Source organism: Dreissena polymorpha, chromosome 11 (genome assembly GCF_020536995.1).
Source record: "Dreissena polymorpha isolate Duluth1 chromosome 11, UMN_Dpol_1.0, whole genome shotgun sequence".
Taxonomy (NCBI): domain Eukaryota; kingdom Metazoa; phylum Mollusca; class Bivalvia; order Myida; family Dreissenidae; genus Dreissena; species Dreissena polymorpha.
In genome coordinates this window covers 46,698,051-46,709,412 of record NC_068365.1, presented here as the reverse complement: position 1 = coordinate 46,709,412, position 11,362 = coordinate 46,698,051, and the positions used below count along the sequence as shown (strand labels likewise).

Here is an 11,362-nt window from a genome sequence, read left to right as displayed (position 1 = left end):
TTATTGAAAATGTCTGGTCCTGAATACAACTTTCAAAGCTGTTCACATTTTGTAGGTTGTCATGTTACAAAAAGACAAGTTGCAGTGCTCATTGACCGTTCTAATCAAATGAGAGTACGTTTCATGAATGTTAAATTAAAACATACATACATTGTCGAGGCCAACGTTTGTTAAGAAGCAAAAACCATCCACAATAATTAAAGAGATCATCAAGAACGCATTAACTGTCGCCGCTGTGTTCGTCGAAAGTTTAAAGTTTCTGAGTTTAAACACAGTTCCTCGTTGATCTGATTCATTTATTGTAATGTCCGTCTGCGCGTAAATGCCTTGAAATCAAGTAGATTTTTAGAAAAAATATATATTCAGCATCCCCATATGTAGGGCCATGCGTATATCAGATCTCTGAAACAAATGATCCACACATTTTGCAGTATCGTTATTCGTTGAAGATACTTGTTTTGTGAGTCCGATTAGCTGTTCTGAATTTTAAGTAAGCCATTGCCATTCGATTACAATCGGACTGTTTGTTCCGTGGCAGATCTCAGCAACTTATAAGACAATTTCATTAATATTTAAGATAACCTTTCTTCCAAGAGGCTATACTGCTATTTCCCGATCGGTCATTCTAGGCCGTCAATATGTTTAGGCAATTTATTTCTTTGATTGCTTATTTGTTCTTTCCCAGGCTTATACTGAATGACAAAATGCATTAACGTGAGATATTAATAAGTGTCGCTGATATTATTTTTAGCGAATCTTTTCAATGAACAGGGTGGGCTTTTGAGACCGTCTTTTGTTCGCAATGCGTCTACGTTGTCTGTACATTTTACAGAAATAATCATTGGTTGACCATATTTCAATGCTGTTCATAACCTTCCGTTTCGTTGCATATATTGGTCAAAGAGCTACAATTGAATATATTTAAAAATTAAAACTTAAAAAATTGCAAACGTCGCAAGATCCAATGGTTTCATATTCGGTGTGTAACATATAGTGGACATCTACTAAGTCGGTTAAATCGTGCACTGGAACCGTAACTGGCAACGACACAGAGGTCAAATGATTTATAAAGACTCATATTGTGGATGCAATTTCAAATCTTCTTCTACCAAACTTGATGTGTAAGGGATTTAATATATTATATCAAACAATTTCCCCGAAGTAAAAACTGGCCGCGACTTTCGGGGTCACATCATTTCAATAGAATTAAATGTAAATACCGTAAGAAATCTACTCTAGAGTCTGCGGTTTTGTATTAAATGTGAAAATTATATACAGGGATTTTCTAAGGTTCCGTTTGGTCTCTAATGATTGATTAAGAAATATCGTAAATAACTTACACAATCTCTAAAATCTATTAGATATTAAGTAAATATAATTCTGTACAAATGTTCTATATACTATGCACGCATGGTCAAAACCGGCCATATCTCATCGGTTATAGTTTTTATATAGACGTTCGTAGTCAAAGAACATTACAAATATTATGTTTATATATAATATCCACAGATTTGGTATGTGACAAAATATAGTGGTCTTTTATATTCCATCTTGTTGAAATCAAGACATGTGGGTAAATTGGTCACGCCCCAGGTTTTTATGAACTTTAATAACATTTGAACTTTTCAAAAAGCTTGAACCATAAATACACATATTTCATATATTGTATGTGACATCAGATAATGATCCTCTATAAATATAGTTCAAATTAAAAAATGATTCGGAACAATCCCTTCCACAGTGTATAGTGCCATCTTTGACATCTTGATTTTACATGCAATTATTTGTGTGTGTATAACCAATCTAGTTTTAACTCGCGTAGACACAAATATGCATCTTTGTAACGTTCCCATGGAAAAAAAATTAATGTGTATCTCTTCCTTTTGAGCTCATATAATTACATATAATTATTTTTTTGTCAAACCCAACGGTTTACTTTGGAATGACTATTCTGTTATGTATCATTTATTACCAAATACATCAATGACAAAAAAAATAGGCAAAACAAAAGATGTGAGATGAAGTTGGAAATAGTTGATGGACGCTGAATATGTAATGGCATTCCTTTGCATGGAAAAATACACACTACACAACTGTTTAAGAAAACTAAATCAAAGTACAACAGAACAACTATATGATTGCATTTATTTTGACAAAGCAATTTCCAAACAATCAGAATAATCAATATCAACTCATCTTCACATAAATAAATAAAAATATATGCTAGCCATCGTAAACGAGAACACAAAGAACAAGTACAAGTTTCACCAATCTTCATTCTGAAACAGCAATTGTACTCTTGTACTCGTGCTTTTCTGTAAAGCTAATAAATAATTCATATGAATCGTAATAAAGATATTTTATATCATATGTATATACACACGTATTTAAGAGCATAAATAGCAACTCTATGGACATCGTATCGTTTGGACATGAAATATATGGTAGAAAAAAAATTTTCAATTACCATAGCCAATCATCAAAGAGGTTTTTTTTAATGTATAAGTCTATTCGTATCATGTGACTACTTGGGCATGGCCAGTTTTTACCAAAGGGGCATAAACAGTTTAAGAACAAACACTATACTTTAATACACACCAAATATTTAACCTCTGAACCTTGCGGTTTCTGATATGGCGCATTTGTCATTTATTATTTAAGTCTATATGAATCATGTAGCCGCTGGGCGTGGTCAGTTTTGACCACAGTTCATGGTTATAAAAAATGCATTCATTGGCACGGTGAACATTTGCTGATTAGCATAATCGCAGTATTCATAATTTACTTCATAATTTTTTTTTGTAAGAAATATAATTTACTAGTTCATAAGGTTAGTTGTTCTCAGTTACAAAATCAGCAAACTCTGATACTTCAGATGCACAATTGCATATTCACTATGACATTACATATTATAGAAACAAATTATTTATTTGAATCATACACTTTGTAATGAACAATTTATAGTAATCCATTTTAGTTAAATGCTGCAAAATAATACTTTTTAGGAGTAATACAATTAATTATGTAAATTTAAACAAGTGTTTATATTTTATAACAAATCCCTTATTTGTTATATAGTTTTACACTTTTAACAGAACAATACATTGTTTGTCCAATTATTTGTACTTAAGTATGCATTGTTAATTGAACAATTTTATACTTAATATACTAAATTCAATAAGCGTTTTATGTTTTTCAGCACACATTACCATATGATAACCATTCATGTCAATCGCATACTGAAATAAAAGTACAACTGTTTTAACATACAATGACTTGCATGATAAATGACCATGTGACGATGTGTGCTACATAAGCTCGTTCGGCTAAATATACATGCTATTCAAATATGAGGCCACCATACAATTATCATCTGTGATCAACCACTTGAGGGGGTAATACTAGTAAATGTGTTTTATTTATGGCAGAGGCCTTAAGTCTTAGCGAAGTGGCTTAAAGGATTGACTTATTGTCACCTTAAAATTTTTACAGTTTTATGAACATCCTTCAATGGAAGGTAGTGAAAACGAAAATTTACGAACAGACACACGGGTAAATAACAGACACACCCATAACCAATCCCGTCTTGCCTCGAGAATTAACGACTAATTATATGTAGAAACTATTGAATTAGTGAAATCAACTTAGAATAATTATGAAGAAGAAATCAACGAACAGAAAATACTTTAAATGTGTCGTACATGTTTAAAGGTGTTTGTTGTACCTTATTCTAAACATGACTAACAACTTTTCCGATAATGACGCGAAAAATACAGCATTGATCCACTTCGTCTTATAAGAACAATAAGCGCAATAAGAAAATGATAAGACCAATACATAAAAAATCAACACAAAAGTCGGATACAAAGCGGGAACTAACTAGTCGGGCATTTTTAATCTAACTATTTCTTTAAGCCATATTCCTCTTCTTCAAGCTTTGACATGATTTTGCTCTTAGAATGTTTTACTGCGCGGAAATAATTATTAACTCGTCGTAACACATATTTAGTATTTGACGCTGAACAAATAAGCAGAAACGAATGGCAGCAATGGGTGTTACCAGACGTTTGCAATACCTCTAAAGCTTTTCTGGATTATACGTTTGTTTACACATATGGAGAAACAACACGAATGAATCATATGATTCAATAATCGATGTAGAGGCAAGATTTAGTTTCTGAAGTAAGTCCTCAAAAGTTATAATAATCCTCCCCGAAATTATATTTTAAGATTCGTCATTAATTCCGAACTGCGTTTGATAAAACTTCACCTCGCTCAACATTTCGTCAATATCGACATAAAAATAAAACGCCGTAGTTAATACTGTATAACACTCTTTTGGAACTGATCTTGGCATTACCATTAGATCTGGTATTACATTTCCCATTGATGCTTTAATTGCTGTTTGCAATGCTCGCTGTTACAGCAATTTTTGCTATTCATCCAGGATTGTTCTTGCTTAAGATAACATAGCCAATATCAGTTTTTCTTTTTTTAGAACTGGTATGTCATTTTTTAGCTGTGTTATGAGTTCTTTGAAATCATACTCATTGATGTTTTTGTTGTTGACAAGATACAGTTTTGGGTTTTTTAAGCCCATATTCGTAAGCTCTGTAGTTGTATTTCGTCGAATGCAAGCCACGATATCAGCCTTTGTCACCCCTCCACGAAACTCTTTTAAATCGTTTTCGACATCGAAGTCTATTTTGGACTTTATAATATAAAACTTCTTTTGGAGATGACGAATTTGCGTCGCTAACCATGCGTCGATTTCTTTAAATCTGGTCGCCGTGACCAGAATAAAAAAGTCGTAGTTCTGAAAATTAATGGCGCGTAAATAAATACTCTTTGGGAATTCTGGAGTTCCTACACCCGGAAGATCCCAAAATACAAGGTTATGATGTTTAGGGTGAGGATACCGCGTACTTAGTTTTGTTGATTTGCTGCTTAAAGCTGATGCAGAACATCTATCGCCTGGTTGAAGTCCACTTATCGCATTGATGAAGCTGGATTTTCCTGTACCAGATTCCCCTATAATTGCTATATGTATTTCACATTCTCTCCACTTATTTAAATCAGTGGTAAAATTGCTTAGATTAGCCACTCTTTTTCTCCGTACAGCTTCTTCAAGGACTAGTAAATACTCTGTAAAACCTGATACAAAATAAACGAGTTCAGAAATGCTGTAAGGAAATACTAGCATTCACTAGCTTCTTTGATAAAGTTTATAAGGTTTATATAAAAAACTACTAGTGTAATATCCATTTTATGAGCTTCAACGAAACAATACAAACTAGAGATTTGTCACAGACGTGATGAATACCCCCACATGCCGCATTGACACAGAATATTTTGCATGTTGTCTTCACAAACAAACAGCGGACACCATGCTCAATGTTTAAAACGCACTAAGTGACCCCGTGACCTGGTTTTTGACCCTGCATGGCCCATGTTCGAACTTGGCCTACACATCATCTAGATACAACTTCTAACCAAGTGTGGTGAAGATCGGATGAAAACTACCTTAATTAGAGAGCAGACACCATGCTGAATGTGTAAAACATACTTAGTGACACAGTGACCTAGTTTTTGACCCGGCATTACCCATATTCAAACTTGACCTAGACATCATCTATATACAACTTCTGACCAAGATTGGTGAAGATCGGATGAAAACTACTTGAATTAGAGAGCAGACACCATGCTGAATGTGTAAAACTTACTAAGTGACCCTGTGACCTAGTTTTTGACCCGGCATGACCCATATTCAAACTTGACCTAGAGATCATCAAGATACAACTTCTGACCAAGTTTGGTGAAGATCGAATGAAAACTTCTTGAATTAGAGAGCGGACACCATGCTCAATGTTTAAAACGCACAAAGTGACCCCGTGACCAAGTTTTTGACCTGCCATGACCCATGTTCGAACTTGGCCTAGACATCATCTAGATACAACTTCTGACCCACTTTGGTGAAGCTCTGATGAAAACTACTTGAATTAGAGAGCGGACAACATGCTGAATGTTTAAAACGAACTAAGTGACCCCGTGACCTAGTTGTTGACCCGGCAAGGCCCATGTTCGAACTTGGCCTAGACATCATCTAGATACAACTTCTGACCAAGTTTGGTGAAGATCGGATGAAAACTACTTGAATAAGAGAGCGGACACAGACCGACCGACAGACCGACCGACTGACAGACAGACAAGCTCACTCCTATAAACCCCCCTAAACTTCGTTTAGTGGAGGTATAATGACAATACGAAATATTAGTAATTAATTAAAGTTACACTTCATGGTAATCACAGGCAAGTGTGCATGTGTTAGCTATCTACACAACACTTTTGATCGGAATACCATAATCTTATCACATGTAGATTTGCTCTATTAAGCAACTTTAATATTGTTCTGGCTAAGCCCAAAATTAATTCAAATCTAGGTTGTCTTTTTACGATACATACATACAACTGTTAAGTAAAACAATTCCATCAAAAATACAGTTATTGAGTGATAAATGTTTTTCTAATTTTTGAAACTGCCCGAAGCCATATTTCGCGTTCGCTTGTAAATTTTCGGATATTGTAGCCGGACATTCTCATCAATATATAGTGGAAAAAAAATTATAAAAAGTAAGCATTTTGCATCGCATTAAATCTATGTTACCAGACCACATCTATCGTTAAAATAAAGGCTATTGCTATAAGGAGCAGTGATGTCTGTATGTGTTTATTTTCTTTTTCAAAATATTGTACGAAATATACGTTTATTTTGAGTATTTATTGGCTTATGTTGGTAAAGATACAGTGTAAAATAAATACTTAATTAACAATTAATTGAACATGTGTTTAGGCCGATGATTTTGATCGTGTAAAATTGGGTAAATTAATAAATTTGATATGAATGTGATTTTTTCAAAATATACTTCATAGTAAAATGACTTTCATTTGCTAACATGACCTCAAACACGCTCTTTAAAATAATTATTTAAACTTTACATAAATAGTTTGTTACAATTCGGATAAAAAATGTCATACGTTATGCTAACAACAAAACTGAAAAGCGATGTCACAAAATAAGTAAATATTGGGTCTGAAACGAGTTGTGAGCTCATTTTATTGCACGAGTTCAGGAAATGTGTTAGTAAGGGAACCTCGTATAAAAATGGTGCAACATGTGATAAGATTCGCTATTCATGGTGTTATCTTAGTATATGTTGGCATTTAATATATATTTGAATATCTATAGTAAAATATTGGAGCCCGTTAAATGTTCCGAATCAGAGGAAACCACTGATAATGTGTCTGAAGGCAGATATTCAGAAACTCTACGAAAACTCCACAATAATTACAACATATCGCTAAGTGTCTTAAGGCGTTAATACAGTTACAAAAAACGTGCTCTTAGAGTATTCAAAAATTGTGCATACCAGCATCATATTCTGGATTATTCAACACATCAGATCCAACGGCATTATCTGAAAAAGTTCAAAATCGTTAATCAGTGTCCTAGCTTACCCAATGTGAAACTTAATGTGTAAAATTACGCAAAAGTTATAAAATGATATCCATATTCAGTAAAATTTCAATTTTAAATCATAGCGATCGGAACATATTCGAGTCGATTTTATTTCTTTTTTTTTTTCATTAACGGTCGAACATGTGAATATTGCATTCATAAAAATACTATTGATTTATTTAAAATGACTATGCAGTGATGACAAACAACGTTATAGTGCCGTATTTAATGGGTCTATATAGAAATTCCGTTATACAGAGTAAATATTATACCGTGTATGTATTTATTAAGGTTTGAAAGCGTAACGGTTCTATTTGCAAATTCAGGCGAAGAAATAAACATGTCTGAAAAATAATTTTTTAAGTTATGTAAAGCCTTAACAAATTTCCGAGGAATTTATAATTTCGTGTATTCACACATTGATTTTAAATATATATAATCTCTGTCTGTCTGTCTGTCTGTCTGTCTGTCTGTCTGTCTGTCTGTCTGTCTGTCTGTCTGTCTGTCTGTCTGTCTGTCTGTCTGTCTGTCTGTATGTCTGTCTGCCTGCCTGCCTGCCTGCCTGCCTGCCTGCCTGTATGTCTGTCTGTCTGTCTGTCTTTCTGTCTGTCTGTCTGTCTGTCTGTCTGTCTGTCTGTCTGTCTGTCTGTCTGACTGCCTGCCTGCCTGCCGGCCGTCCTGCCTGCCTGCCTGCCTGCCTGCCTGCCTGCCTGTCTGTCTGTCTGTCTGTCTGTCTGTCTGTCTGTCTGTCTGTCTGTCTGTCTGTCTGTCTGTCTGTCTGTCTGTCTGTCTGTCTGTCTGTCTGTCTGTCTGTCTGTCTGTATGTATGTATGTATGTCTGTCCGTCCGCTTGCCTGCCTGCCTGCCGTTCTGTCCGCCTGCCAGCCTGCCTGCCAGCCTGCAAGCCTGCCTGCCTGCTTGGAAGTCTGCTTGGCTGCCTGCCTGCCTGCCTGCCTGCCTGCCTGCCTGCCTGCCTGCCTGCCTGCCTGCCTGCCTGCCTTCCTGCCTGCCTGTCTGTCTGTCTGTCTGTCTGTCTGTCTGTCTGTCTGTCTGTCTGTCTGTCTGTCTGTCTGTCTGTCTGTCTGTCTGTCTGTCTGTCTGTCTGTCTGTCTGTCTGTCTGTCTGTCTGTTTAAGTATATATTTGATATATGCTAGGAAGCAGACTTCTGTTAAGAAACGGATCGAATTATGTTTATTTGAACGCAAAAGGCCTCAGAAAAGACTACAAAGCTAAAAAAGTAGCATTACAATTTAATAATACAACTTAACACGTTTATGCATACCTGCATCCTGTATTGGATCATCCACACAATACGACCAAATGTCACTATCTGAAATCAAAATTATTTCATACAGTTCTCGCCTATGCTCAGAATTGAGCGCATCATCAGTTGTGTACTCGTTGTTTGTGTGTGTTTTTTTTAAATGGCCAAATTTATATCATTGCCATCTTGAACATATAAAGGACTGTTTTTTCTTAAAGACAAATGACGCGGTCGTATGTTAAAGTTAACACACGTAAAGATCTTTCGGACATTTGCAAAAGTCTGGGGTAATTGAACAAAGGCTAATGTTTGTGTTTGTTAATGCAGCAACTTGTCTTTTGTGAAAGCAAGCGGTTAATTTCATAAGCTATTTAATTTGCGAGACGTTCGCTCCTCACAATAAAAAACATCGATTCTCTTTTATAAACTGAACCATATCAACACTTATTAAGTGCTTCCCGTTTAATAATGGCTTGTGATTGTATTTTTTTTTAATTTGGGGGTCAATTAATCTACAAAGAATCGCACGACCATCCGCGAATGTTTAATAACACACGAAATATGTTTAAAACCAACTCAACCTTTGTATTTCTCATTATTTTATACAAAAAAACTACCGGTCCTTAATGCATCACTTAAACAAGGAGATAAACGGTTTTATGCAGTTCTTTTTAATCATATACTGTTTTCATGGTTTGAAACAAACGTTTTTGTAATTATAACAATATGTGAAGTTTCTATTCAAACGAAGCCACCTATTCAGCTGTTAAAGCAATATTAAAGCAATATTTTTCAATTGTTTAATACACAAAACTTAAAACTTTAGCTGCTCCAGCTGAAAAGAAACCTAACTGCACAATGCAAGTATTTATGGAACAATGTTGTTGCATCGCTCATGAACACAGCAACCAAAAAAGACGATACAAAAAATATACGAGAATAGCCCAATTTCAAAATGAACACAAGTAATCCGTGTTTTTTCAAGTACATGCACGACTTTCTCGAACCATTGTTGTTTTAGCTGTTGTGATATATAATATTCTTCAATGTACATGCAACTTGTCAATAATATTCAACATGCCTCAGAAGAAAGGTAGTGAAACGGTGAAGGGCATTGTTTTAAGCCTTTTTTTAATGCAAATGCAGTAACAGAAGTATTCAAACTGGACTGAAAAAGATGGGCCATGCTATTTCTTTGGGAAGTATACGAAATATTTGACATGACGCTACTTTACAGCGCAGCTCAACGCCTGGTGTTGCTACACATTCATCTTCAAGTAGACGTTCAAGTAAGTTCACAACTGATGTCGAATGCAAAATTCGACGCTGGACCTCTAAAATCAATCCGCCGACACAGAGAAAAATGGCATAGGACACAGGAATGTCCAAGGTGCCAGTATACCACATCATAAGGGCTGTTTTGAAAGCAAAACAACGGAAGAAGTGCAAGGTTCGTCAGCTCAACATGGCACAAATTCAGAGGCGCAGGACCAGGTCTTGGAAGCTATATATAAAGCTTAAATGTGACAAGTAGAGAGATATTGTTACATCTGACGGTGCGATGTTTTATCTTGGTGGAAGTTATGGAAGAAGAAGAGTATGTTATGTCAGAATGGGAGAAAACGTTAAACTGAAGTTTGTAAAACGTGATGCGTTAGCCCGTGGCTTCATGACGTGGGTTGCTGTATCGTCCAGAGGTAAATCAGAGATCAGAATAATTTTAAAATGGGACAAAGGTAAACTCAGAATACTTTATCAATGAATTTCTGAAACTATTTATACAATAGGATGTCCCGACACTCTTTCGGGGGGTAAACACGTCATGTTGTTTCATCAGGACAGTGTATCTAGCCACAATTCCAAACACACAGTGAACTTTCTAAAAGATCAAAACATTAAGTTCAAAACACCCGAAGAATGGATGCCAAAGTCTCAAGATGCGGCCCCAATGGATTTTGGTACATAAGGGATACTAAGACGACGCTTACAGAAACGACAAGTTAACATCGCATTAAATCTATTTTATCAGACCACATCTAGCGTTACATTAGTGGCTATTGCTATATGGAACATTGCTTTCTGTGTGTTTATTTTCTTTTTCGAAATATTGTACGATATATACGTTTATTTTGAGTAGTTATTGGCTCATGTTGCTCAAAATACAGTTTCAGATAAACATTTAATTAACAAATCATTGAAATTTTGTTTAGGCCTATGATTTTGTTTAATAATGTGTGAAATTGGGTAAATTAATACATTTGATTGAATGTGATTGTGCAATATTTACTTCACAATAAAATGGCTTTCTTTTGATAACAGAACCTCAAACACGCTCTTTAAAATAACTATTTAAAGTATACATAAATAGTTTGTAACAATTCGGATAAAAAATGTAAAACGTTATGCTAACAACAAAACTGAAAAGCGATGTCACAAAATAAGTAAATATTGGGTCAGAAACGAGTTGTCAGCTCATTTTATTGCACGAGTTCAGGAAATGTGTTAGTAAGGGAACCTCGTATAAAAATGGTGCAACATGTGATAAGATTCGCTATTAATGGTTTAAATCTTAGTACATGT

General features: G+C 35.1%; 1 protein-coding gene across 22 annotated transcripts in view; it reads right to left on the bottom strand.

Moving 5' to 3' along the window:
* Nucleotides 1–2,131: 2,131 nt before the first annotated feature.
* Nucleotides 2,132–11,362, bottom strand: part of LOC127849544 (T-cell-specific guanine nucleotide triphosphate-binding protein 2-like) — a 183,452-nt gene continuing 174,221 nt past the window's right edge. For 20 of the 22 annotated variants that reach the window (XR_008034899.1, XM_052382202.1, XM_052382197.1 and 17 more), the window contains 3 exons: nt 8,801–8,848; nt 7,428–7,475; nt 2,132–5,154 (listed from right to left, as the gene is read on the bottom strand). Coding sequence is in view for 21 of the 22 variants with exons in the window: in XM_052382202.1 (XP_052238162.1) it covers nt 4,460–5,154; nt 7,428–7,475; nt 8,801–8,848 (791 nt within the window). In the remaining variant the exon portion in view is untranslated. The remainder of the gene's footprint in view (nt 5,155–7,427; nt 7,476–8,800; nt 8,849–11,362) is intronic. The other 2 variants (XM_052382184.1, XM_052382187.1) reach the window with 1 other exon arrangement.